This window comes from Leopardus geoffroyi, chromosome B4 (assembly GCF_018350155.1).
Source record: "Leopardus geoffroyi isolate Oge1 chromosome B4, O.geoffroyi_Oge1_pat1.0, whole genome shotgun sequence".
Lineage (NCBI taxonomy): Eukaryota > Metazoa > Chordata > Mammalia > Carnivora > Felidae > Leopardus > Leopardus geoffroyi.
The window spans coordinates 136,136,978-136,164,905 of NC_059341.1; the positions used below are offsets into that span (position 1 = coordinate 136,136,978).

The 27,928-nt window shown below is 55.6% G+C and overlaps 2 protein-coding genes across 6 annotated transcripts; one reads left to right on the forward strand and one right to left on the reverse strand.

Annotated features, from left to right (window-relative positions):
- The first annotated feature begins 1,215 nt into the window (after positions 1-1,215).
- SERHL2 (serine hydrolase like 2) lies at positions 1,216-19,771 on the forward strand. 5 transcript variants are annotated; one of them, XM_045467290.1, is made up of 12 exons: positions 1,216-1,318; positions 2,532-2,681; positions 2,794-2,907; positions 3,286-3,327; positions 3,751-3,770; positions 4,211-4,285; positions 5,676-5,848; positions 6,502-6,581; positions 10,266-10,300; positions 16,912-16,994; positions 18,412-18,508; positions 19,322-19,771. In XM_045467290.1, exons 1-12 carry the CDS (start codon positions 1,315-1,317, stop codon positions 19,433-19,435), a joined length of 987 nt encoding a protein of 328 aa, XP_045323246.1. In that variant the 5' UTR covers positions 1,216-1,314; the 3' UTR covers positions 19,436-19,771. The 5 variants fall into 5 exon arrangements, 4 of the variants coding, with proteins under 4 accessions (XP_045323246.1, XP_045323247.1, XP_045323245.1 ...); XM_045467291.1 differs by having other exon boundaries at positions 1,231-1,318; positions 5,739-5,848; XM_045467289.1 differs by having other exon boundaries at positions 1,301-1,469; positions 5,739-5,848.
- Positions 18,668-27,515, reverse strand: RRP7A (ribosomal RNA processing 7 homolog A). The gene is made up of 7 exons (XM_045467292.1): positions 27,398-27,515; positions 25,059-25,201; positions 23,341-23,466; positions 22,557-22,674; positions 22,046-22,143; positions 21,483-21,681; positions 18,668-20,246 (listed from the first exon to the last, which is right to left on the reverse strand). The coding sequence occupies exons 1-7, from the start codon at positions 27,468-27,470 to the stop codon at positions 20,161-20,163; spliced, it is 843 nt and encodes a 280-aa protein (XP_045323248.1). The 5' UTR covers positions 27,471-27,515; the 3' UTR covers positions 18,668-20,160.
- Positions 27,516-27,928: the final 413 nt, after the last annotated feature.

Here is a 27,928-nt window from a genome sequence, read left to right on the forward strand (position 1 = left end):
TTCTCTGTGTGATTCCCCGAGGAAGCAAGACCAGAGCGGCCACGGTGCTGTTGGTGGGGGAGGGAGGTTGGTGGCAGTAGGCATTGCTTCTGTCACCCCACGATCTCGGACCCCCAGCATAACGTGTCAAGGAAGCCAAAGCATTTCCGGAACTGAGGCACCACTGTGCACGTACCCATCATAGAAATGGACTCATCACTCCCAGCTCCAAGCCCCTCCCCCAGACTCCCACCATTCAATAAGGTGCAAATTCCTTAGGGCCGCACTGAGCCCCAGTGGCCCCCTTCCCCACATTTTCCAGCCACCACCAACGTTCCCTGCTTTGTGGCACACCCCCGCCTGCCCCCCTTCAGGGCCTGGATCTCCTATCATTTCCCAGGGAGAATTCACTCTCCAGCCCCCGTGTGCTGGATTATGGTTGACCATTTAGGGACTCTGCTGGACTGTGACCTCTGAGGGGTCAGACCTTCCAATTAGCAAACGGTGGTGGATGTTCAGGAGGCACTTCCCCTCACTTGTCCTAGACTTGCCTCTGACTCAGAGGATGGACTTCAGTGCCTTTATTATAGCATTTAGCACCCCAAACATCCCCTTCATGAGTTAGGGATCTCAATCCTTCCCAAGCTCAATGTTACTGTCCTTCCAAGCCCGGGGAGGTTCTCCATGTCCCCAATTTACATATCCATCCATTTGTGCATCAAATATTAAGGCTGGTTCGTGCCAGGCACTACTGGTGACCCCAGGACACAGTGAGAACAGGCTGGAGGCAGCCTTGCCTTCCAGGCAAACATTTAACCCTTAAAGAATCACTCCACCTTTAGTCCTACGGAGCGAGCCAGGGAGGACCCACCTGGCAGCCCCGCTCGCTGTGACTGCTCCCTGGGCCTCCGCCCGCTCCTGGTCCCGCACGGGAGCGAGCGAGGCCAGCCGTGGTGACTGCCCAGGGTCAGGGTCTGGCACCCACGTGTCAAGCAGAGACTTCACTCTCCTCGACATCATCCCGGGTGTAGCCCAAAAATTTGGAGGAGGTTGGGCCACCTCCCCAGGCCTCCCTAGCCGCTCTGCTCACAGCCTCTGCCCGGTGGGTGAGTCTCCGGGCTCTCAGGGCCCCCGGAAGGAGCCAGGCGGATCAGGAGCCCTGGCAGGCGGCGCCAGCAGGGTCCTTGCAGGCCATCGGGGGCGGGGCCTGGGCAGAGGGGCGGGGCCGGGCCGGGGCCGGCCCGCGGGGGCGGGGTCTGAAGCTCAGCGGTTCTCACTACCGCTGGCGACCTCGTGGCGGAGGGACGGCCCCGTGCGCCCCGCAGGACGACTGTAATGGGTGAAGACGCCGCGCCCCGGGCCCCTTATGCCGGAGTGGGATGGGGGAGGCCACGCGTGCCCTTCCACCTGCCCCAGCTACTTACGACTGACCACGCCGCGTTCCCGGGTGTGGCGACTCCACCATTGGCACCCTCGACCCCGGAGCGGAAGTGGGAGCAGGCCGGACCGACCCGCGGGAGGGGGTGGGGCAGGACAGGGCTACACGCGGCCTCTCAGGGGTCTGGGAGCCCAAGAAATAAGCGCGGGGGCGCGGGGAGTCCACGGGTCTCCAGCCCGGCGGGTGGGCTAACAGGGTGAAAAGGTCAGCGCCAGGCGGTGGAGAAGGCAGCCCGGCCCAGAGCAGAACAGAGACAGCGTGGGGCTGGGTGGTCGGGACTGGGGTCCTGGGGCTGTGCCGCCTGCGCCAGATCCTGGCCCTGCTTCAGTCTCCCTGGTGACCTTGGGCATGAACCGCACCTCCCCATGCCTCGGTTTACCGGTTTGCAAAGGGAATGTGATCATGATCAGATTTACTATGAGGAAGCGAGGAGAGGGGCCATCCCATCTGCCCTTCTGAAAGTTTAGAGTATGTTGTTGGTACTCTGTTGACGCCAGCTTTACGGAAAAGAAACCTGGGGCTCAGGAAATTAAAAAAAAAAAAATTTTTTTTTTTCAACGTTTATTTATTTTTGGGACAGAGAGAGACAGAGCATGAACGGGGGAGGGGCAGAGAGAGAGGGAGACACAGAATCGGAAACAGGCTCCAGGCTCTGAGCCATCAGCCCAGAGCCCGACGCGGGGCTCGAACTCACGGACCGCGAGATCGTGACCTGGCTGAAGTCGGACGCTTAACCGACTGCGCCACCCAGGCGCCCCTTTTTTTAAATTTTTTTTTTTCAACGTTTATTTATTTTTGGGACAGAGTGGAAATTTTTTTTAGTAACTGACCCACCTGCCACAGCCAGCAGGTGGCAGAGCCGGGGTCTAGCCAATTTCCCCAGCCAGTTCCATGAAGTTCTGTCGGTTTTCCTCATTCAGGGGACCCAGTTTACCTTTCCTTCCTCTGGGTATGCCCCAACCCACCTCACGCTCTCTCCTGGTAAGCCCCAGAGGGCAGGGTGGGAATCTGAGCCTCCCTGGGCTGTTCTGGTGCCCCCGACACGTTGGGACACTGACGAGGGGCTCAGAAAGTGCCGGCTTCATGGATGAGTGGGTGGATGGCTGTCTTCTAGGTCTGACATCAGAGATTAAGCTGGCTGTGCCCTGGGGACACATCGCTGCCAAACTCTGGGGCTCCCAGCAGGGCCCCCCGGTTCTTTGCCTGCACGGCTGGCTGGACAATGCCAACTCCTTTGACAGACTCATCCCTCTTCTCCCAAAAGGTAGGGCTGAAGGGAAGCTGAGGGGCAGCAGGGTATAGACTGCAGGAGAGTGAGAGGTGGGGGGAGACGTCTGACCTAGGTGCCTTCTCCTAACCCCTGTCTCTCGTCTCAGACTTTCATTACGTTGCCATGGATTTGGGGGGACATGGGCTCTCATCGCATTACAGCCCAGGTCTCCCGTATTACCAGCAAAACTTTGTGATTGAGGTCCAGAGAGTTGTAGCAGGTAAATAAGAGGCCGAGTGTGTGTGTGTGTGTGTGTGCGTGTGTGTGTGTGTAGGGGTGCACTGGGGACATCCCCTGTCCTCTCTGGAGTGGGGTGTGGTAACCAGGTAGCAATCCCGGCCTGGGAGTGACCTGGGGTCTGGCCCTAGTCCTGCCACGAATTCATGGGTGACTCTGGGAGAGCTGGAGAGGGCGGGCCAAAGAAGAGCTCTATTCCTCCTGTGGGTTCCGCTCCCGCAGGGAAGCTGGGGTCCCTCTGAGCTAGTTTCCTGAGTGGGGCACCCCAGATGCTGGGGAAGGACGTCGTGACCTCAGGGACTGCAGGACAGAGGTTTGCGGGAGGCTGGGCCCATCCAAAGCTGGCTCCGTATGTTTTCAGCTTTGAAATGGAATCGTTTTTCCATCATGGGCCACAGTTTTGGTGAGTACACGTTACACTTGGGCGGGCGGGGGGGCTGACTGGGCTGGGGGGCTGCGAGGGAGGGAGAAAATCGGTACACCTGTACCCTGCACTTCTGGGCACTGCAAGGAGAGGGGAAGGGGTGTGCGGGCACTATGGGCGCTCTGCCCTTTGGCCTGAGGCAACTCCCCCAAGGGACATACGGCCCCAGAGGTGGCTGTCTTCCAACGTGACAAGAGAAATGTGGCCTTTTGAGTGGTTAGGTCTGACGAAGGGGCCATAGGGCCCCAGGGAGGGAACCCCAAGTTTGACAGTGAATGAAGAGCCCCAGGGGGAGAGAGGAGCCAGGCCCCTAGCCTGGGGTGGGGCAGCCCTTGGGAGGAAGTTTTCGTAGGACTTCAAGAGCTGGGAGAATACCAGCCCACTCTTCTTTTGCCCCCCCAGGTGGTATGGTGGGCGGAATGGTGAGTAGATGGCTTTGCAGTGACCACCTCTGGCCACCTTGGGCGCTCTGACAGGTGGCGGGGGGCGGGGGGCGGGGGGAGTGGTGGTTGCGGGGGAGAGTGGAAGAAAGAAGGGGAAGGCGCCAAGAAAGGAAGTGTGTCCTCCTATCACAAATTTGAAGCCAGCATTCTATGACCTAGTGTCACTTTGCTCTGTCACTGGCAGTAATCATTATTGTGGGGAGGTTGGTGAAACTGGAGATTCCTGATGGAGTTCAGAGTTTCCACGTTCTTTATCTCCAGGGAGCCCTGGAATCTAGCCACAGCAGGAGGTGGACCTTGGTCTGAGTGTGGACCTTGTGGGGAGGGGAGAGGAGGCTATCCTGTCCCCAGGGAAAAGCTGGAGTCTCATTGCCTTCTTCCTCTCCTACTCACTGTTTCCTTTTTGGGTCCCCTCATAGTATTCCTGTACCTTCCCCGAGATGGTGGATAAACTTATCTTGCTGGACACGTTGCCATTTGCGCTGGACTATAAAGTAAGAATGAAGGCTTTCGTGCGTACCGTCATGGGGGAGACCCAGGCCCCCCGGTAGTGTCCTCAGCCCTGTCTCTTTGGTGGATACCAGGGAGATGGGAGAAGGTGGCAGAGGGTAGACAAGGGGGGATCAGAGAGGATCCCCACAGAGGACAGGGTTGTGCAGCCTATACCCCAAGGAGTGGGCAGAGAAAGGGGTTGCAGGGGTCTTTGTGATCCTTGGAAACCCTGTATGTGGCATGGCTACAGAATGCCAGATCAGTCACGAAGTGGCAGGGGACGGAGAGGGTAGGAACGGTGGATTGGGGAAGCTCTGGGGGCACACAGCTTGGCAAGGCCACCCGCACTCATGCTCAGTTGCATGCTTTTGCGCTGTGCACACACTGGACAACCGCACACAGCAGCCCTGAGTGCAGACCAATGGGAAAGTGCCGATCCCTCTCGCCACCGCCACCAGTGACAACAAACAGTGCCGTCCCTGCATCTGGGTCCTGGCCCTGCCATTGACCTGCTGGGTGACCCTGGGCAAGCGACTTGGCCTATCCGGACCAAAATGAGATGGTTGGGCTAGATGACCTCAGAGGTGCCTGCCCCCTCTCTCACATTCGGTCATCCTGCTTCCCGAGGGCTCAGTCTCTCGGTGAGGGCACAGCTTTGTCACCAATTCCAGTTTCTTATCTGTAAAATGGCCACAGATGCCAAAAGGGCATGAACCACGCTGTCTTTTTATTACCACACGCCCAATCCCAGCATGCAGTAAGCACTCAGTAAGTGCTGGTTTCATGAGTAGATGGCCTGTGGGTTAACGTGAGGATCCAGTGAGACTTGGGCTGCTCTTCCTTCTTTATCTGAGTTACCAAACACGGCGCCCCAGGATCTTCCTCCCGGGGGTCTGGGTATCTGGTCCTCTTTGTCCTGTGTTCTCAGGGGGTTGGATGGGAGCGTCACTTCCCACTGCTGCTCACGGAGCCGACCGTGGGCGGGGCGGGGCTGTTCTCAGAGGGAGCTGGGTTGGGAATGGGCACACTCGAAGGGGGGGCTGGAAGCCCCAAGTGCCCTGCTTGGAGTGGCAGTCTCCTCTCCACCATTTGGAGTGAGAGCATTAATTAAACCAGATGAACTTGCCCACCCTGGGTGGTGCTTGACTTCCGGGCCTACTGCTGCGCCTTTGCAAAGCTCTGGCGGTTGATCGAGGTTTCCTTTCTCTTCCATCCTCCTCCAACCTGATCCCTGCGGCTGTCCGACCCCAGGCGGGGCTGGCCTGGCTGTGACCGAGGCAGACAACTTGCCCTGATCACAGGACTAACTAGCAGCGGCGGATCCTGCGCCCCACCCCCTCACTGGGTCAGAAGGACTCCCGGCTAAAGGGGGTGCATGGGGGGGCGGGGGAGGAGCTGGCCCCTTTGTCTGCAGCCCGGAGTCCTGCCCACCCAGCAGAACCTGCAACCCCCCAGGAATCGGAGAACTTGCTGACCTATAAGCGGAGAATGATAGAGCACGTGCTACGGATAGAGGCCTCCCAGAAGCCCCAGCGAGTGCTCAGCCCGGCGGAGATGCTGCAGGGGTGAGTGCCATCCAGCGAGACGGGGCTGTGGTGAAGCTGGAGGAGCTATGGGATACCAAGGGAGGACATCTCTGGGGCACAGAGGGGGCATCTGTCTCCTCTCAGATGCCCAGCAAGCCTGTTTTCTCTCTGTGCTCCCCCTGGGCACCAGGCTGCCTGGCACTCTTCGGACACCCCAGCCGGGACTTGATCTGCCTCTTCTCCTCCCCGCTCGATAGCCACGCCCTTCATGTACCAGGACCCCTCTCCACACGTCCTCTGCCCCGCTTCTTCACCCTGTAATTCCTCCCTGGTCCTGTCTGCAGGCACCTTGCTAACTTCCCCACTCCTCCTTCCGGCCTCGGCTGGCTGCCTCTTCCGCTGGGACTCTGACTCTGCCAGGTCCAGATGCCCTGTAGGCAACTGAAGATCTGTGGCAGCGGCCGCGGGCGGGTTGCCTTTGTCCCTCCGGCACCTGGAAGTGTCGCTAGTAGTCAGGGATCTATAAATATTTGTGGTCTAAAGGGGTGAAAATACACACACTCACATACGCACCCTGCTGATGCGAACATCCCCACCGACACATGCCTGTGTCCTCCGTGGGGCGGCCCTCCTCTCCTTTCCATCTGACCTCCCCTGCCCCAAGACGTTGAGCGTCCCTCTGTCTTCCCCAGGTTCCTGAAGAACAACAGTCACGTGGGTGAGGAATGTGCACAGCTCCTCCTGCAGAGAGGAACCACCCAGGTGGCCACAGGTAGGGACTGTCACCCTCCGAGACCGCCGCTTGCTGGCGCTGTTCTTATTGAGGAGCGATAGCTAAGCCCCAGGGCCGCTTGCTCCGGACCTGGCATCACACTAAGTGCTCAGCAAACAGTATCTCACGGAACCCCCCTGCTGCCCTATACTCACCCCCTCCAGAGCCGGAGAAACTGAGGCTCGGAAAGGCCCAGTGACTCACGCCAGCTCAGGCAGCTGAGAGTCGTCAGGTGTCTTCGGACTGAACGTTGGGGAATGTTCCAGCCATGCTGTGCTGGCGGGTGTGGCGGGTGCTGGTGTCCGAGGCTAGGGTTTGAGGCAGCGTGACTCGAAAGAGGTTTTTCAAAATGGACAGGCGGACAGGGTACCTGGCAGGCTCAGTCAGTAGAGCACGTGACTCTTGATCTCAGGGTCGTGAGTGCCACCCCACGTTGGGAGTGGAAAAAAAAGAAGGCACGCCGGGGGGGGCTCAGTCGGGTAAGGGTCCGACTTTGGTTCAGGTCACGATCTCGCGGTTCATGGGTTCGAGCCTCGAGTCAGGCTCTGTGCTGACAGCTCAGAGCCTGGAGCCTGCTTCAGATTCTGTGTCTCCCTCTCTCTCTGCCCCTCCCCTGCTCTCACTCTGTCTCTCTCTCAAAAATAAATAAACATAAAAAAAATAAAATAAAAATAAAATAAAGACCCAATTTCCAACTATCCCCCTTTTACTAAAACAAATCTAATTGTAAGACAGCCTTATAGTTTATGGGTCTATGAATTAGTCATTTCCAATTAGAATACGGCCAGGTTTGTGCCAAGTTACCAGAACCTGCAACAACAAACCAAATGAAGCCCAGGGTGCTTCTGTTAGCGCTGGTTTTTCCCCAAAAGTCGGAGGCTTCCCTGATCGACCCAAACAGCTTCCTGGTTTCCGGTTTCTTAGTCTTAGGGCTTATGCTAAGCGAAATTAGTTAGTCAGAGAAAGACAAAAATCATATGACTTCACTCCTATGAGGACTTTAAGAGACAAAACCGATGAACGTAAGGGAAGGGAAACAAAAATAATATAAAAACAGGGAGGGGGACAAAACGTAAGAGACTCATACATATGGAAAACAAACTGAGGGTTACTGGAGGGGTTGTGGGAGGGGGGAGGGGCTCAATGGGGAAGGGGCACTAAGGAATCTACTCCTGAAATCATTGTTGCACCATATGCTAACTAATTTGGATGTAAATTAAAAAAAAAATTTTTTTTTAAAAACAAACAAAAAAATCTGGGGTTCCTTCCACCCACTCCTCAGTTTCAGAGGCTTACGGAACTTGGGAAACCCATTTACTCCCTAGGATACAGTTCATTATAAAGGATACACCTGAGGAACAGCCAGACGGGAGAGATCCAGAAGGCAGCGTGTGAGGGAGGGGTGCGGAGCGTCCACGCGTCCCCTGGGTGCACTGTCCTCCCAGCACCAATGTGTTCACCAGCCTGGGAAGCTCCCCGAACCCCCTAGTTGAGGGATTTTTTTAATGGAGGCTTCGCCGTGTAGACATGATCCATCACCACAGTTTCTGGCCCCTCTCCCCTTCCCAGAGGATGGGGAGGTAGACGTAAAATTTCAGGCTTCTAATCACAGGTTGACCCTGAAGCTATCTAGAGCCCACCAAGAGCCCCCTCATTAGGACCAAAGATGCTCCTATCACCTAGGAAATTGCAAGGGATTCCAAAGCTCTGTGTCAGGACCTGGCCTCAAAGGCCAGATATTAGAACAAAAGATGCTCCTAGCACCTTTATTACTTAGATTACACAGGCTTTAGGAGCTCTGGCCAGGAGCCAGTCCTGCAGACTAAAATATCTACTTCCTATTATATCACAACAGCACAGTCTTTATTGGCTGTGGCAGGAGACGGGTGGGGGGCGGTCTAGGGTTCTGATCGTACCTCCCGCATTCGAAAGTATTTTCTTATGAATTGTATGTTTCCCGCGACTTGTTGGGGATTCCAAAAGTCTTGGAGGAGGTGTCGGCTCACAAGTCGCTGGCCCGGCTAGCCCGAGGGGCCCCAGCAGGCTCTGGGCAGGCCGAGCCCAGTCTCTCCTCTTTCCGGGGCTCACACTGGCCTCATCCCTCTCAGTTCCTTCCCAATGAAACAGGTTGTTAAGGGAGTTAAGTCAGTGCAAAGCCCCGCTGAGCAGCTGCTGGCCCTGGTGTCGTGGGACCTGAAGGTCTGAGAAGAGCACCAAGCAGCCTTCCAAAAAAGCTAGGGCTGCTTGCTCTTGGATCTGTTCGTGGAACTCCTCTAAGGGATATCTGTGCTGGCCTGCTGGTCTGAGAAACACATTTCTGGCCTTCGAAAGTCTCACTGTCTCGTGGGGGGGCGGGGGGGAGCAACAGAAAAGCAGCCAGGCTGTGGGCCTGCTGGGGCCTGTTTAGGATGTGCCCAGTGGTAGCGAGTCTTGGAATAGGAGGAGGATGTGGCCAAAGAGAAGAGAAGCCCTGGCCCAGGGCAGAGAAAACAGCTCGGTAGGAACCCCCAGGTACCTTGGGGGCCACCCCACCCTTAAGGTAACCCCCTTTCAACGTTGTTTCACATCCTCTGAGCAGCTGGAGCCCAGGCCTGGAGGCAGGAGGAGGCAGCAAGCCCAGGTGGGGGCCCCGGGGTTGCCTGTGGTCCTGCACGGGCAGCGGGGGCTGGTTGTCTGTGCAGGGAGGTCACGGCCAGAGCCGAAGGTCACCCAGAGGCCTCAGCCTTGGTTTCATTAGGCCGAGATGATTACACGGTCCTCCCAAGTATTTTGAGTCCCAAATGCCTAAGAACCTCTAACAACAGTTAATCATCTATATTTAAAATTATGTCTAAAAGTTCCATAATCTCTAATTAGAGGGGGAAACCTAATAATTATGGAAAAGAGCTCTCCTTAATGTTCCCATAATTGTTTCTCGGAAAGCCATTTTGTATTCAAACATCAGGTTTTCAGCAGGGAGACCTCATGCCCTTCCCCTGGTGGACCCCCCCAACCCCTGCGTCCTGCCCAAGTACCCCTTCCTCCGGAGCTGATGGGGTGTACAAAGGGCTGGGCACGGATGCCAACCTAGTCGCCATTTTGGTTTTGCTTTTTACGTGAGTATTACTTTTTCGAACAGGTGCTACATGACGTAGTTTGAAACACAATGTACCATAAACAGCTGCGCGTGTCTCACCGTGACTTACCCCTTTCCCATCCTTGTGGCTCAGCTCACCCCCCAGGATAACCCGCTTTTTAAGCGTGCTCATATCCTTCCAGTCCACCGTCAGGCTGCGGCAGAGAACCGAGGCTTGGCCAGCAGGTGGGACCACGGGTCTCCCAACCCCCCCAACCTTCTTTTCTCTTTGACACTTGATGGCACTGGTGCTTAGCCACTGGGTACTTCCTGGGGTTTAAAGATCACGCGATCACCTTAAGGTTCTCAGAGATGACAGCCACCATCCATCACCGTCCTGCACCGCTCTCTGGGGTGGCCCGAGGGACGTGCCCGGGTGGGCCACACTGGCCCGTGTCCGGGTGGCCGTGGCCAAGCTCTGCTGCCCTGGCTCGGTCCCAAGAGGACACAAGTGCAGGCTGAGGAAGTGCACCCCGGCTGGAAGGGCCCCGGGTCCCCAGGGAAGCCGCGCCGAGTCCCTCACCCGGACAGGCAGCACTGAGGCCCCCGTCTTTGTGCTTCCGTTCCAGGTCTGGTGCTGAGCAGAGACCGGAGGATCTCTTTGGTGAGTGCGGCCGTCTCTCTTTCTCTTTTGTTATCACCGTCCAACAAGCGTGGCACAATAGTCATCGTTTTAAAATCACTCGTAAGTGTCCAGTTCAGTGGCACTAAATACATTCACAATGTCATACAACCATCATTGCCCCCAGAAAAACTCTGGCCCCACCGAACACCGGTTCTCCACCCTCCCCCCGTCCCTGGTGGCCACTGTTCTGTTTTCTCCGTATGAACTTGGCTGGTCTAGGGACCTCATCTAAGTGGAATCATGCAAAACGTGGCCTCCTGTGTCCGGCTTATTTCACTTACTGTTTCCAAAGCTCATCCGTGTTGTGGCAGGTGATGGGATTTCATTCCTCCCGTGACTGAGTAATATTCCGTTTGTCTGGATCGATCCACGCATCCGTCGATCGACACTTGTGTTGTGTCCCCCTTTCAGTGACTATGAACCATGCTGCTGTGAACACGGGTTATGAATATCGGTTCGAGCCCTTGCTTTCAATTTTTTTTGGATCTACACCTAGGAGTGGAATTGCTGGGTCCCATGACGATCCCGTGTTTCACCTTTTTGAGAAACCGCCAAACTGCTTTGCGCAGCGGCGACCGTCTTTGTTCTCACCAGCCACGGGCAGGGGTTCCAATTTCTGCGCCGCCTCACCAGCGCGCGTTACTTTCCTTTTCAAAAAATTTTCAGCCGTCCTGGCGGGTGTGAGGTGGTGCACAGCCTCTTTCGAATCGTTGGTCTCTTTGTGGCAAGGGCTGAGGTAGAGAGGGATCCCCAGGGGGGCCGGCACGAGTTGGGGCCGCACCGGGATTTGCCCTGCCCCTGGGAGACATGGAGGGACGCCGGCGGGAGGTGGCCACGGTGCAGCAGCCGCTCCTGGTCCTTCCAGGCACCTTGCACGTGTGCCCGGGTAGTCCTCACTGCAGCCCCAGAGGAGGGACCTGTCGGCCCCCGCAGGCGAGGACACGAAGGCAGCCTGACGACTTGCCTGCGATCAAGCAGCACCGTCGGTGGGGGCTGCACACCCACGAACGACTGAAAAACCGTTACTGACACACAGGTGCCCACAGAGCAAAACGTGAATATCAAGGCCCACCGTTGGCCAGGTTGAGGGCAGACTTTGCAGCCCCATCTGTGTTTTCATGACTATGAACGTAGACGCCGACCTATTTTAGGGCTCTTTGTTTTTGCTGTTCGTTTAGGCTTTCACATAAGTGGTTGCAAATGCTTCCGTGGATGTGGATTAACTGGAAGGGCAGCGGGAGTTCAGGAAAGGCACACTGGTGGGGGGGGGAGGGGCGGAGGGGGCGGTCAGAGGAGTTTCCTGGAGGAAGTGGGACATGAGCCAGGTCCAGAGTGGTGGGATCGACCTGGGTAAGAAGGGGAAGACTTTCCAGGTACCTGCTTACCATGTAGATAGGGGCTCAGAATAGGCTTAGCGCATGTGTTGAGATGGGGTTCCTGATGGAGGGTGTGAAGACCAGAAGGGGAGAGAGGGGCTGCATAACACGAGGCCTGGAAGCCAGCAGCCAGCCTGGAGCTGTGCGACAGGGGCATTTGCAGAAACTCCACCACAGAGGCTGTGTGACCTTGGGCAAGCCACCTACCCCCTCCGAACCTGTCTTGTGTGCAGAAAGGAAGTGCATTCATTCGTTTATTCATCCATGCAGCTGGTTAATGAAAAGCTAGGAGGTACCAGCCCCTATGCCCACCTTTGTGGGGTTGCTGTGTAGACTAGTTAAGGCCTGTGTGTTGAGTGCTCTAGCACATTGCTTTAGGTGTTCACAGACGGTGCTCTTAATGAGATTGTTTAAGAGAGTAACTTGTTTTGCACATGTGAGATGCTGTCATTAGAGGTGGGAGCCTCTGGCCTCAGGTGGTCTCAGGGAGACCACTGAGAGTCGTCACCCAGGCCTAGATGTGGACATGAGGCCAGGACCGGGGCATTAGCCAAAGGGGTGAGAATGTTTGACTTTTGGTTTTGATCCAACTGGGATCTGTTCTCAATATGGTGTGAGGTAGGGATCCATTTTCATTTTCCCCCCAGATGAATAGCCAGTTGGCCCATTACCAGTTATTGGGGGTCCTCCTAACCACTAAGACTCACTCACTGTGTTTTGTCTTCTGTGTGCTGGTCCTCAGGCTGGGAGCTAATTGCCAGATTCTAACCAGTGGGGTCCTGGAGGCCCCTGTTGGAAAGCTTCCCTCCAGAAAGAGTGATCCTGGCTGGACCCCTGACCTGAGCCAGGCAACCCTCTAGGCAGCCGGGCAGGGCGCCAACTCTCCATTGCTCCACAGTGTGGGTTGGGTTGGTTACTTTTTGTGGCATTTGGAAACACCCCTTCCCCCTCCTAGGAGCACACAGCTGTTCTGCAGCAGGGTCATGGTCAGTCACAGTGCCCAAAATGGGAAGAGTGCCCACCGATTTGAAGTTTACGTTTGGAACATAAACTGAATTACAAAAGATACAAATTCTAAAATTTCATTTTAGAATTCCATTTTTTGTTCCATTGATCTTGTCACCATCTGAGAAATACCATTCTATTTTAATTCCTATTTCCTTCTAATTGTTTTGATAGTTAGTAGAACCAGTGCTCTCTCCTTGTTCTTCTTTTACACATTTCCTTGGCTTTTATTGCATATTTTCACTCCCAAATGAAGTTTGGAATGATCATCTTCTGCTAAAAATTATATTGGGATGGGGCACGTGGCTGGCTCAGTTGGTAGATCATGCAGCTCTTGATCTTGAGGTCGTGAGTTCAAACCCCATGTTGGGCATAAAGCTTACTTAAAAAAAGATTATATGGGATAATACTGAGTTTGTAGAATACTTTGAGAATTTAGTTACTGTTAAAATTATGAATGGGTATCACTTATTCATAATAAAGGCACCACCTGAATTTAGTGGCTTTCAGGCAATGGGTTATCCATATGAAAAAGTACGATCCTAGATCATTGCCTCACACTACACACAAAAATAATTCAAGATGGATCACAGATCATAACATGAGAGCTAAAACAGTAAGGGTTCTAAAGAAAACAGGGAATACCTTCATGACCTTGACATAGACAATATATTTTAAATAAAACAACATACACATGTGAATCAATAAAAATATTGACAAACAGGTCTTTATTAAAATTTAGAATTTCTGTTCATCATGGGGGCACCTGGGTGGCTCAGTGGGTTGAGTGTCTGACTCTTGATTTTGGCTCAGGTCATGATCCCAGGGTTGTGGGACTGAGCCATGCATTTGGCTCCATGCTGAGTGGAGATTCTCTCTCCCTCCCTCTGCTCCTTCCCCCCACTTGTGCTCATGCACACTCTCTTTCTTCCTCAAAAAGAAAAAAATAATAACAATACTTTCTGTTCATCAAAAGACAATTTAAGAGAGTGAAAAGTCAAGCCACAGACTAAAAGAAGATATTTAAATGCATAGGTCTACTAGAGGACTCATACACATAATATACAAAGAGCTCTGACAAATCAATAAGGTAAAAACTAACAACCTCATTTTTAAAAACAGGCAAAAGATTTTAACAGGCACTTCAAGAAAAGGGCTATCCAAGTGGCCACTCAACACATGAAAGGTGCTCATCATCGTTAATTAGGGCAATGCAGATCAAAAGACCAATGAGACACCTCTATGTCACTGGAATAGCCAAAATCAAAAGGTCTGACATCACTAAGTCTTTTTTTTTTTTTTTTAAGTTTAGTTTTTGAGAGAGAGCGAGCAGTGGAGGGGCAGAGAGAGAGAGAGAATCCCAAGCAGGCTCTGCACTGTCAGCGCAGAGTCCGGTGTGGGGCTTGAACTCACTGACCGTGAGATCATGACCTGAGCTGAAATCAAGAGTCAGACACGGACTGAGCCACCCAGGCGCCCCCTGACAACACCAAGTCTTACTCGGGACATGGAGCAACCAGAATTCATCTACACTGCAGGAGGAAGTACAAATTGATGCAACCATTTGGAAAATTGTTGCAGAACTGCTAAAGCAAAATATAGGCAAATCCTGTGAGCCCGCAATTCCACTCCTAGGCGTAAACCTAGCAAAAATACGTGCCGTGTGCACAAAAGACACGCGTGAGGATGCTCATAACAGCTTCATTCGTAACAGTCCCAAGCTGGAACTCACCTACATGTCTTTGAACGACAGAATGCATAAGTTGTTATATATTCAGACGCCAGAGCACCACACAGGAATGAGAAAACCAACACACTCATAGAGCAAAAGAAGCCAGAAAGAAGAGAGCACTCTGTATGATTTCATTTACCTGAAGCTCAAGCAGAGGCAAATTGATCTCTGGGGCTAGAGGTCTGAATAGTGATGTCCTTGGAGAATACTCCGGGGGGGGGGGGGGGCGCCTGGGTGGCGCAGTCGGTTAAGCGTCCGACTTCAGCCAGGTCACGATCTCGCGGTCCGTGAGTTCGAGCCCCGCGTCAGGCTCTGGGCTGATGGCTCAGAGCCTGGAGCCTGTTTCCGATTCTTTGTCTCCCTCTCTCTCTGCCCCTCCCCCGTTCATGCTCTGTCTCTCTCTGTCCCAAAAATAAATAAACGTTGAAAAAAAAAAATTAAAAAAAAAAAAAAAGAAAAGAAAAAAGAATACTCCAGGGAGGAACCTGCTGGGTGCTGGTGATGTTCCAGACTTCGATCTGGGTCACATGGAGCATTTATATGTGAAGGGCCATCACGAACCGACACATAGATCTGGGGACTTTGCCGTAAGTTACACTTGAATTACAAGAGAAAATGTGGGGTGCCTTGGTGGCTCAGCTGGTTGGGCGACTTGATTTCAGCTTAGGTCACGGTCTCACGGTTCACGGATTTGCTCACAGCATGGAGCCTGCTTTGGATCCGTCTCCCTCTCTCTGCCCCTCTCCAGCTCATGTACTCGCTCTCAAAAACAAACAAAAAAAGTCAAAAAAAATTTTACAAAAGAAACATATACATTGGGAAGTGAAAGTAGACTAGGGAAAGAAGGTAAGAGGAGAGGGATGTAGATGCAGAGACAACCAAAAAAAAAAAGACAAGCACACCCAATAGCCTTTGCTCTTAAAGACTTCCTTGGAGAAATCTCCTCCTATCTTGGCCTTGGAAGAAACCACTGCAAAACCCCAGCCTTGTGTTGCGCTTTCACACCTGGAGACGTATGTGGAGGGAATATCCCTCAGTCTCTGCCTTGGGGACCAACATAGAATTGAGTCGAGGGCCTGAGCCCGCAAGCCGGAGAGCCCCAGTTTGGCCAGAGAAGCCTACGGAAGCAAGGCGAAGAGGATGGGGGCTGGGGGCAGACACCTGAGCCGAGTCCTGGCGCCATCTCCTGTTTGCTCTCGTGCATCTTTAGCCTGTGTGATCCTCCACCAAAGCACCGTTTTAATATGCCCATCAGCACGGGTCCCGGGGAGCCCCTCTGTGGGCAGGAGCCACCTTGGTGCTTTTCCTTGAGCTGGGCGCTCTGCCTGGAGGAGAGGGTGCAGCATGTCCGGGTCCTCGTAGACCGTTCATCTGGGAACGCCTGTTTCTGAAGAGCACCCAAGGTCATTTTCGCCCAAGGAGGGGAACTAGCTGGGAGGTCGGTGCAGAACAAGGGCAGTGTGCTCTCGTGGCTGTGACTGGAGGTGTGCTTGTGTGCACGTGTGTGGTCTCATGAGGATTTCATACTCGTCAAGGGGGTGGAGGAGTGTCGGGCACTTGACACAGTCAGTCCTCGTGGGAGCTTTGTGGAACTCATCCGCTCAGCACCCCTGTATCGAGCTCCTCCTATGGCACACCTCGAGTTCTGGGGCTGGGGCAGCACAGTCCAGTACAATCATAACGTGAGCCTCGTGTAATTTCACGTCTCGGAGTAGCCATTATTAGAGTAAAAAGAAACAGGTGAGACCAAGTTTCACATTTTTTAACTCCATGTATCCAAGATGTAGTCAATATAAACATTTCAGATATTGGGTATTTTGTCATGCTGTCTTTGAAATCCTCTGTCCAGTTTCCACCTACAGTGCATCTCAGCTTGGACTAGCCCCATTTCGAGCACTCATAGCCACGTATGTGTCCCTTGTGGGACAGCACAGATCTGACGCCTTCAATGGTCATAAGACAGGGTGGTCCGGGCTATGATGGAGGCCTGCAGGGGCGGTGGGGACATCGAGGTATATTCATTCTGCCCTGTGGCTTAAGCAGATTTCTTTCTCGTGGAAATGGCTGGTGCGGGCACGCGGGTCGCTGCCTGGCCGGGCAGCACTACAGGGCGGCCTGTGGATGGGGAAAGGGGTTTCGGGACGAGGGGCCACACCTAGTCCTCAAATCTAGGCCCAGAAGCAGCCCGGGTCACTTCTCTGCATTTAGTCGCACAAGCACACCAGGAGGTAAAGGGATTTGGAAACGTCTGGCTGGGCAGCCGTGAGCCCAGAAAGAGGGAGAACAGATTTAGGGGGAAAACCAGTCTGACCCGTGGGGTTTAGAGAGGCCTCTGTTGAGGTGATGTGTTTGGGTACTGGGGCAGATGGGCATGGTGACCCCATGAGGCCCCCGCTGCCCCCAAGAGAGATGGGCTTCGCACCCACAGCAGCACCCGCTAACCTGTGGGAGGACTCACTGTGGTTTTGTCTCTGCAGCCAGAGCACAGCATCGATTTCATCAGCAGGGACCTGCTTGTGCATTTCATGAGGAAGCTGCAGGCCCACGTCCTGCTCATCAAGTAAGTTGGAGCCATGTGCCCGAGAGGCTCGACTGTCAGGAATCTCCGCGGCTCTAGGGGGAGGTTCCCAGTTCTACCAGCGAGACCTGGCCGTCATTTTTCATGGGTGGCTGCTCCCACTGCCCCAAGCAGTGGAAGGCAAAGCAAGGGGAGGGCTCAGGCAGCGGGTGGGGCGGATTCAACGGCACCTCTCAACAGGGGTCTGTGAGGCAGGGGCCAGCAGGCCTGACAGTGGGACGCTCGCTCTACCAAATTCTCCAGCCACACCAGACCCCTTACGGCCCCAGATCCGGGCTGCTCACCTGCCTTCCTCCCCACTCCCGGCTGGAAGCAGTCCCACAGTGAACGTCCTCCCGTGTGGCTTGGATGCCGCTTTCTGCTCTGCTGCGGCCAGCCTAGACTGTGGCAAGCCCGAGGCAGGAACCCCGACTTCTGGGGACACGTGTGTCTCTGGTGCGGAGCACGGGGGTTTAGGAGGCAAAGCCACACCACAGGGAAATACGCCGCACGTCCTCACTAGGACGGCCAGACTAAAAGATAACCGGTGTCGGCAAGGATGTGAGACACCAGGACCCTCGTGCTGGGGGGCTGTAACACGGAGCAGCCACTTGGGAAGCAGTCTGATGGCTCGGAGCAGTGTTGTTCACAACGGCCCAGAGGTAGAGACGTCTGTCAGCCGGCGAGCAGATGAGCCAAGTATGGTACCTCCATACAGTGGGCTATGTTTTAGCCACAAAGGGGAACGGACTCGTACGGGCCACACGGGCGAGCCTTGGGAACATCATGTAAAGTGGAAGCCAGCCACACAAACCCACGTACCCACGTATGATTTGCTTCACATGCAAGTCCAGAGAGGAAAGTCTAGAGAGGGTTGATCAGTGGTTGCAGAAGACGGACTGGGCACTGTGTGTGTGTGTGTGTGTGTGTGTGTGTGTGTGTGTGTGTGTGTGTGAGAGAGAGAGAGAGAGAGAGAGAGAGAAAACTACGGGTTTGGGATGTTTGAGACAATAACAACATCCTAAAACTGACCGTAGTGATGGTTGTACAACTCAAATATACTAACAAACATGGAATGGTACATGTTAAATGGGTGAAGTTCTCTCAGTAAAGATGTCGGGAGAGAAAGCATCGACTTAAGAGCCTGTCATCGCCTCCTGGCCCTGCCATTCAGAGGCTGTGGCCACAGGCAGGTCCTGCAACCCGATGGGAGTTGAACCCACAGCACTTGGCTCACGTTGGCCAGTGAGCCCCGAGTGCCCGCAGGTGCCCAGGGCCTCGACCCTGATTTACACCTGGGCTCTGAGGGAAACTCGGAGGCAAGCCCGGGCCTGTCTCCTCTCGGCCTGGAACCCAGGGCAGGGGCGAGGCACCACAAGGTGGCCCTAAGGTGAGCCCTGATTTTTCTTTGGCTTTCCAGAGCAATGCAAGGGTTTTATAACGTGAGAAGAGAGAACGACGCTGACAAGGAGGTCCTAAATTTGGTGAAGGACATACTGAAATCTGTCCCAAAGGAGGTAGGTGTGCGGGGCTCAGCCAGGCTGGGGGTCAGCAGGGTCCTCACCCAGGCTCTGGTCTGGCCCCAGGTCTAATGGGTGACTGCCAGGAACTACCAGGCCTCACTCCCCACTGTGGCCAGTCCCTGGAGCCACGCGTGACTCAGCACAGGAAACACATTTAATTGGCAGAATCTCCCAGTTTTATTGTCCTCACATATCCTGTAGGCCAAGCCCAACTGGGCCAGAGGCCATCCCACAATTTCTAGGGTGAGCAGGTGACCAGTTACATCAGTGGGTGATGGCTGCAGGTGAGGGTGGGTCTCCCAGTTGGGGAGCTGAGACTCCTGCTTTGTCCCTGGGAGCACCTCGCACTTTCCGACCATCACCCACCATAAACACCTGACCCCGGGGGCCTCTGCTAACATCTCGGCATCGTCACCGGAGCGGCCGGCTGGATGGTCAGCGGGCAGGGCCTTCCTGCCTCCCAAGGGGGATCAAGTTTGAAAGGCTGCTCATTTTTCAAGCCAACCTTAAAGTGGCAGAATGAACAGCACCCCAGGTCCCTCCCCAGCCTCGCTCTACAACCTCACCGCTCAGAAGAAGCCCAGGGTTTGGACACTTACCCCCTCCCCAAACAGGCCTTTCTTGCTGGCTCTGAGCCAGGCCCTGACTTAACCAGAGGGTGCCCCTGGAGCTGCAGGTCAGTCACTGCCCCGAGGGTCACTGTGAGGGACCCTCCTGAGACACGGGGAGGCAGCAGGCCCTGGGAAGAGGGGCCCACGGAGCCCCCGCATCCAGGCCTCACCTCACCATGCATCCCTCCCTCTCCAGTGGTTCCAGTACACAGAAGTCCCGGGCAATCACTACGTCCACATGAACCAACCCGAGCGTGTGGCCGGGATCATCGGCTCCTTTTTGAAGAGCAGTACCCCGAAGCAGCTGTAGCCTGGGCCTGGGGCTTTGCCCCGCTCCCCCCACTCACCCCCCAGACTCCCTGCTCCCAATCCCCACAGCCAGGCCAGGTGCGGTGGGGACAGGCCTCGCGGGTCTTGGACACCAGCAGGGGCTGAGGCAGAGAAACCTGGGGCAGGGTTTGGAGGGATGGGGCCAAGATTCTGACTTTTGGTATCTGAGACTTCGAGGGGGAGACACTGTTTGGACCCGGAGGGTTGTCCGTTTTGTGGCTGATAATCGGCAGTGAGTGGGTAGCGGACGGAGGAAGGAAGGGCCAGGTTGCTGCCCAGCTGGATGAAAAATAAAATGTTGTGTATTCGCACTGTTTCCGAGGCCGTTTCGCTGCCAGCGGGGGCCCTTCCAACGGGGGAAGGGGAGGACACGGCAGACACTTAGCCTGAGAGGAGAGTCCAGGAACAGGCCGGGAACAGAGAGGAGAAGGGAGCAAGCACTCCCCAGGCTGGTGGCGTCCTGACAAGCCCTCACACCGGGCGGGCACCGCCAGCGTGGGGTCCCGAGACTGCAGAAGCACCAGGGCCCAGGGAGGAGCTGTCGTTCACCCCACCCGTGGGGACTCCGGCCTCGGGGGCTGGCTGACACGGTAGCCCCTCGGCCTGGGCAGCCTGGGACGAGCGTTCCAGGCCTCTGCGTCCTCACCAACCGCGCACCGTCACCGTTCACCGTTCTGCTCCGTGGGGCCCGTGGGCCAACTCAGCTCAGTAGGGTCGGAATTTGCGCTGGGCCCGCATCAGTTCAATCCTCTGCTTGTCCTCCTCAAACTTCTTGCGCAGCTGGGCTAGATCTAGGGCGGGAAGCACAAGGGGAAACGGGGCCGTATCGGTCAGTGTGGCCCGTGGGGGGGTGGGGGTGGGGCTGTGCCACGTGGCCCTCAAGCCTGCTGGCCTCTGCTCGGAGAAACGGTTGGGACCTTGCATGGAGACTGACTAGCACGCAGGCCCAGTCAGAGGGTGGAAGCTGAAGACAGGGCAGCACACCTGAGGTTTCAGAGGAACCTCCTCAGTGAAAGAAAAAGCACGGAGAAAGCAAGGCACCTGCTCCCTTCCCGCCCCTACCCCACAGACCCAAGGTGAAGGCAGGTGGCTTTGGGGGTGTCAGGAGCCCCCGGGGCACCTCTCCCAAACCCTCCCCGCTGCAGCAGTCAGATTGGGGACAAGGTCGGGAAGTAAAGGGACTCCGCCCTGAGAGTGCCACGGAACCCAGATGGCAGGTCTGTCACCAGGTGAGCAGCCGAGGAGCCCGGAGGGAGGGCTGGCAGAGGCCCGCCATTGGTGAATCTAGACAAAAGGGCAGGAGCGGGGCTGCAGGACACAGTGGGGAGCAGCAGTGAGGCCGGGGAGGGCACGGTGTGCCCAGTGGCAGGTTACCACCTGCTGCAGAGCTCGTCCCCCTGCCAAGGCCAGGGCCAGGGCCAGCACCCTCTCCCCCGGGCCCCCGGGCAGCTGCCCCGCAAGCAGGGGAATCGGGGGCCGCGGCAGCAAGCTCAGCATCATCATGGCCATGAGTCAACCACAGGCGATCGCTCACCCCAACACTCTCCTTGTGGGCCCCCCCCGCCCACACATGGCGCCCACGCGCACTCTTTATCTCTCTCTCACTCACACACGCACGGTACTCACTCGAGACCCCCCCCCCCCCAAATCACGTCCAGCAGCGGCCCTCTCTGCACCCAGTGAGCACTTGAGATCCACCCTCTGCCACGTGGCCCCTTGCTGGAGGCTGACAGATTCCGGCACCAACTGCTCAGGGCTCTGCAGCCTCTAAGCAACCCAAGGGGCCCCACAGCTGCCGTTGGGGAGCCACGAGGGGACCACCACGGGGGATGCTGCAGGCTGGGACCCCCGACTCCAGAGCCTATCGGGAAGTCTGTGCCCAAGGACACCCCCGCCCCGCACCCAGGTCTGGCCGCCCTCCAGATCTCTGAGTTCCGGCCGCGGCTGGCAGCAGTGGCCACGGGCCGGGCCGGGCCGGGCCCCGAGGGAAGCGGGGCTGAAGCACAGGGGCCTGGGGCGCTCCTTACGCTCCATCTTGGTCTCTCGGTGCTGCCAGGCGTAAAAGTTGAGCAGCTCTTTGCGGGCGCGCTTCCGTCTCTCCCTCTCCAGCACCCGCAGGCTCGCCGCCTCCGTCCGGGGTAGCACCGGCCGCCGGCCCCGGCGCGTCACCTTCACCCAGCCCTCCTCGTCCGGAATCCCTTCCTCCTCCTTGGCCTTGGCCTCCTCCTGCAAGGAACAGACCCCGTGATGGGCAGGCGCCTGGGACCCGCCCTCCTCTCGTGGCTCTCTCCCTCCTGCGCCCGGAACCTCCCCGGGCACACATCAGCACCTGCTGCGCCCTCTCCCTCCCAGGAGCTAAGTATGGGGGGACGGGGGAGCACAGGGGTGCCAACGCTGCCTCCTGCCTCAGACTGTTTTCCACAGACCACTTGGAGACTAGAGGTCACCCAGCTAGGTGACCCAGGACTCAGAAGGGAAAAGAGGAGTAACCGGGACAGGCTGCCACCGCCCCTCCTCCTCGGGAGCCCCACACAACACCCACGACACCTCCTTCCCTGTGGCCACGCAGCCGCCCCTCCCGAAGCCCCACCTCAGCTATCCTCTTGTCATACGCCTCCATGAACGTGTCCACTTCGACCCTCAAGGCCTCAGGGTCCGGCACCGAGTCTGTGTAGTTGCTGACCCACTCTGAGGGAGAAAGGAGTGAGGGACGGGGCCTCCTCAGGCCCGATCCCTCAGGGCCAGCCAGTCAGGATCTTTTTTTTTTTTTTAAGTGGGCTTCATACCCAGCGTGGGGCTTGAACTCACAACACTGAGATCAAGACCTGAGCCGAGATCAAGAGCCGGACGCTTAACCCATTGAGCCACCCGGGCGCCCCCCAGTCAGGATCTTCTTCCACAGGCCACGAGGATGGCGACGTGTGGCCCAAGCTTCAGGTGCTAAGAAGAGTCTAGTGGCGGCGAGCTGGGCCCTCACCTCCGGCCACCCTGAGTGCCAGGCCCAGGCCTCCCAGGCACACGCAGCAGGCACGGCCCCCACAGCGCCTCCCCGCCAACCCAGGGCCCGGGACGGAGGTGCCCGACATCGCCGCGGTACTGACTGTGAACGCCGCTCTTCACAGGGTGACTGTCTGTCGAGACCAGCAAAGGGCCCTTCAGGGCTAAGGCAGCCGACACCCCACCTGGCTTCTGGAACACCACGTAGGCTACCTGGAACCCCTGGGGGAAGAAGGAGAGAGGTCAGAATGCCAGGGCCCTTCCCGTCCTCCCAGTCACCCAGCACCAGGGATGCCACCTGCCCTCAGCTTGACTTGCTGCTGGACCAGGGGATGTGGGCTGGGCTGTTCCGCCATGAAGGTAACCAGAAAGTGATCTTAATCCTGGGGAGGGACGGCCACGCTCCTGATCTTCCCACTGGTGCTAGAAGCGACCCAGGCGAGGTGAGACACTCGGGACCTTCCTCCCAGTTATGGGAGGGACTCTGTGAAAGGCGAGCTCACCAAGCACCACGGGCGGACACCAGTTCACACGCGCTATGCCCGGAGCAGGTGCCTCACGTTTCCTCAAGGGGAAACGAGACCAGGCCATGGGGCCTAGGGAGGAATGGACCTCGGCGGACTTCGGGAGCTCAGAGAGGCTTTCCCCCAGGATGCTGGGAAGAGCCAGGCAAGAAGCTAAGGGATGTGGCAGATGCAGGGAAAGGAGCAGGGCGCCGTCTGCCCAACAGGCATCCTCAACCACACAAGCGAGGACTGGCCTAGGACCACGGGGACCGCTCAGCCGCCCTGCTGTCACCCTGCCACCACCGCCCCACGCACACCGCGGACGCTGTCCCAGCCCCACCTCGAGCCCCATGCGAGCAGACCGCAGAACTTGAATGCCTACCCGAACGGGCGTGGGGTGAAAAAACTTGGACTTTGGTTCCTCTGAGTGGTCAGCAAGGTCCGGCTTCTCCTGTAACTCCACAGACTGGACGGGGCCGCAGGGAGAGAGGAGGCGGGCCAGGCACTCCTGCCAAAGCGGGGGCAGGGGGTTGGGGAGGGGGGAAGCTCGGCATGAGAGGCAGCAGGGCCTTCTGGAACCCCCTCTGCCCAGGGCAGCACCACTGGGGGCGGGGTCTCAGCGTCCATGTCTGCCCAACGAGGGGGGGCGCACACACACAGGCCCGGGCAAACCACATCCTCCTCGGCACCGTCCCAATCCTGCCTCCCGTGGCCCAAGACGTCAATCTTGTGAATTTTCATGTTCAAAACTCTGAGCAGAAAACCACAGTGCCGCTGGCCAGGGGATGTGGGAGGAAGGAGGCAGAGTGCGAGACAGAATCCAGGTATAAGCCTTTTGGGGCTTTGCTGGAAGCACATGCCCAGGACGGGTTTGGTTTGTCCCTGAAAGGGCTTCCTCACTTTGAAAGGCCATCTCACTGAAAGATCAGTCCTTCCCTACCAATTTCTCTGGGTTAGTGATCCCCAAAGTAGGACCAGGTTCTATTACAAGAATAGGTGAGGACGTTTGGGGGTTATGTGAAACATTCTGATTTTAGGAGACAACCAGCTAACTTTTCCTCCCCGCAGCAGCCATTTAAAACTGAAGTTAAATCAATGTTGTAGTTGCTGGACTCAGGCTGGTGGTGACCCTCGTGGGGGGGGGGGGAGGGGCATGAAGGGATTTCTTGGGCTCAGGTCATGTTCGGTTTCTGGGTGCTGAGTACACGGGGTGTTCCGTCTGTGAAATGGAGCGAGCTGTGCGCCAGGGCCCAGGCCCTTCTCTGTATACACAATACGGTTCAGGAAAAGGTAAAAAATGACGCCCTCTCCTCTGCTTCTTTCTCTAGAACAATCTTTTAGAAATCAGTATTTCTTTTTTGAATCCCAATTCATCTAAAATCCAGCAACTCCCTTAGTTTCTCTTCTATAAAGTTATGGAAGGCAAAACTTCACTGCTTTTTGTGAAAGAAAGTTAATGTCTGGATAGACTGAGAAGTACTTTTATCTTCTTATATTTTTTCTTATGGAGATGTATCACTTTTATAATCAGGGGAAAACATGTAATTCAAACAATTCTGGGTAATAATAAGAAGCTTTGAGCTCCTCAGAACTATAGTTTTTAATTTTTTTTTAAGTTTATTTACTTATTTGGGGGGTGAGGGACAGAGGGAGGGAGGGAGAGAGAATCGCAAGCAGGCTCCACACTGCCAGTGTGGAGCCTGATGTGGGGCTTGAACCCATGCACCACGAGATCATGAGACCTGAGCCGAAACTCAGAGTCAGAAGCTCAACCGACTGAGCCACTCAGGTGCCCCATAAAACACAGCTTTAAAAAGCCATTTCCGGGGCACCTGGCTGGCTCGGTCCAGAGTGTGTGACTCTTGATCTCAGGGTGGTAAGTTTTTAAGACCCATGTTGGGTATAGAGATTCCTTAAAAAAAAATTTTTTTTAAAGCCACTCCCTATCAAGAGACAGAGGCAGACCTCTAGATTCTCCCTTGGGGCTTCAGTTAGATGCTTCCAACTCACCACCAAGGACTTGGTGAAGGCCAGTGGGAGCCTAGCCCTGCCTGGGACTCCTGGCCAGCCCTACAGGTTCCCTCCCAGACACCCACTCACCTCTGTGCAGTATGGGGGCACATTGAGGACAAAAAGGGTCCGCTTCTGAGGCCAGGAAGACTTGGTGCCTTCTCGAACTCTGTGCTCTCTCACATAGAGGTAGTGAGAAGCCTGCTGCTTTTCCGAGAACTTGATCGGGATGGCTGGACGGGAAATGAGGGCAGGGGTGGATGGCGTGAAAATCAAGTTCAGGCTGTCCCTTTCTAGTTCTGTCTATCCATTCCATCACTGAGCCCTTCCCCTAGGCAAGGCCTGTGCAGGAATTGTACAGGCTAGGAGAGTGAACGAACAGAGAACCTGCCCAGGAGGGGCTCCCAAGCTGGCGGGGGAGAGAATGTAAACGGGCAATTATTACAGGTGGGGAGCGAAATGAGAGGGGAGTTCAAACCCTGCTGCTCTTGGGGTCAACACTAAAATCCCGACAATGGCTGGAGCCCTTGCCAGATCCTGACCACCTTTCACCTCTTTCCATCCCCTCTTTCCCCAACCACTGTGTGGGCCCGCCACTCCACCTTCTCCCTATTCCTCAAGGAAGCCCAGACTTCACCTGTGCTCACACATTTCCCTTTACCTGAAACATCAACTCTCCTCCCTCCACCCGTGCTTCAGGTTTTCTTTTTAAGTTTATTTATTTTTAAGATTTAAAAAAGTGTTTATTTATTCTTTTTTATTTTTTTTAATGTTTATTTATTTTTGAGACAGAAAGAGACAGAGCATGAACAGGGGAGGGGCAGAGAGAGAGGGAGACACAGAATCCGAAGTAGGCTCCAGGCTCTGAGCTACCAGCACAGAGCCCGACGCGGGGCTCGAACTCATGGACCGTGAGATCATGACCTGAGCCAAAGTCGGACGCTTAACCGACCAAGCCACCCAGGCGCCCCAAAAATGTTTATTTATTCTTTAGAGAGAAAGCACGAGTGGGGGAGGGGCAGAGAGAGAAGGAGACACAGAATCCGAAGCAGGCTCCCAGCTCTGAGCTTGACAGCCCGACACAGGGCTCTAACTCACAGACCGTGAGATCATGACCTGAACCAAAGTCAGATGCTTAACCAACTGAGCCATCCAAGCACCCCTTAAGTTTATTTATTTTGAGAGAGAGAGAGAGAGAGAGAGAGAGAGAGAGAACGAATGGGGGAGAGACAGAGAGAGAGGGAAACAGAGGATCTGAAGCAGGCTCTGTGTTGACAGCAGAGATCCCAATGCGGGGTTCTAACTTACAAACTGTGAGATCATGACCTGAGCTGAAGTCAGACACTTAACCAACTGAGCCACCCTGGCATCCCCTATCCTTCAGGCTTTAACTTCCATGGAGAGCCTTTCATGCCAAGTTAGAACCACCTGCTCTGTGCCCTGCCAACACCTCTCATGGTCTCTAAGCCTCCATCTGTGTGATCATTTGGATAATCGCTGACATTCCTGTAATGCTAGGGACTGTGTTCTGTTTTTCTCACCACCTCCTTCGGAGCACAGTACCTGTGCTCAGGAAGCTCCCATGGGAGCGGGAGATGGCAATCAACAAGAAAGCACATAACAAGATTCTATCAAATATGAAAGAAAGGGGAAAACAGCGCAGGGTGGTCGGGTGGCAGAGGCCTTTAGACAGGCCATCAGAACGGCCTCCTTGAGGAACTGACATTAAAGCCAGAAGGCACAGCTGGGTGAGGTAGAGGAGGGCACAGCAGGTGCACAAATCCTGAGGATGTAAAGACTTTGTTGTCTCAGAGGAACAGAACAAGCTTTAGGTCAGCAGAGCCAGAACATGCAGGTGGGGGTGGGGGCCCACACAAATCAACGTAAGAAGTCTGGATTTTGTTTTAGGTGCCGACTCGTAAAACCACTGGAGTGAGTTCTGTGGGTATGGAAACACAAGTAAGCCTGTGAGGCAAAATACTACTTCTGTCTGACTTTAGAAAGAACATTCTGGCACCTGGGCGAACGGTACGCAGGGCAAGAACAGAAGCATGAGAACCGATTAGGAGGGCACAGCCAGGTGAGGGCTGATAGGGGCCAGACTAGGAATTGCAAAGAGATGATAGGAAGTGGCTGGGCTCACCTGCGGGGCGGTGGAGATGGAGGTGTGAAGACGGACACGGGTTTGTCCTGGGGAAGAGTGTGGACAGACATGGGTTTGTTTACCTAAGGGAAGCGTTGCCCCAAATGGGCTCATCCCTGGAGAACGCCGCCAGACGCAAGCAGGGCGCAGCATCGAGCTCGCGGACCTCGGGGCCTCCGGGTCTCACACCCAACAGCGCGGCCGCTCCCGGGGTCCCCTTGCCACCGCCGCCTCCCGAGCCAACTCCCGGAGAAGCCTGGCCATCCCCGGACCCGCAGCTCCTCACCTGAATACCCGGGCGGGCTCGGAATCCCCTGCTCGGAGCCCTGCGCCCCACGCTTCCTCCTGCGCGCCACCATCTTGCCAACCGGAAGCCGCGGGGGCCGCTGGGAGTTGCAGTTTGGCGCTCGGAGCCCGACCGTTTCCATGACGACGGCGCCGCGTGCGGGCCCGCCCCCTTGGCTCCAGGCCCGCCTTCCCGCCCTAGTACCTTGAGGGCTCAACCTTTGTTTGCTCTGAGTAAAGTCACCACGTAAACGTGCGAGTAAAGGTCCGGATGAGGATGGAACGCCACCATCCATCCATTCCGGAAATGGCAAAGGAAGCCCCATTGAAGTTGACCGTTTTAACTAACCATTTTTTAAGTGTACAATTCAGTGGCATTAAATACGTTCTCATTATTGTGCAAACCGTCCTCAATATCCATCTCCAGAATTTTTTATCCTCCCAAACTGAAACTCTACCCGTGTCCTCCTTCCCCCAGCCCCTGGTAACCACCCCTCTATTTTCTGGGTTGGTTTTTTTTTTTTTTTTTTTT

Coding starts and splice junctions, on each gene's coding strand:
- SERHL2 (XM_045467288.1), top strand. CDS start 1,346: ATGCCGGAGTGGGATGGGGGAGGCCACGCGTGCCCTTCCACCTGCCCC. Junction 5,849..6,501: donor CCGGCGGAGATGCTGCAGGG/GTGAGTGCCATC, acceptor TGTCTTCCCCAG/GTTCCTGAAGAACAACAGTC. Junction 16,995..18,411: donor GCCCACGTCCTGCTCATCAA/GTAAGTTGGAGC, acceptor TTGGCTTTCCAG/AGCAATGCAAGGGTTTTATA.
- RRP7A (XM_045467292.1), bottom strand. CDS start 27,470: ATGGTGGCGCGCAGGAGGAAGCGTGGGGCGCAGGGCTCCGAGCAGGGG. Junction 23,467..25,058: donor TGCCCCCATACTGCACAGAG/GTGAGTGGGTGT, acceptor CCGCTTTGGCAG/GAGTGCCTGGCCCGCCTCCT. Junction 22,675..23,340: donor TTCACCCCACGCCCGTTCGG/GTAGGCATTCAA, acceptor TTCTTCCCCCAG/GGGTTCCAGGTAGCCTACGT.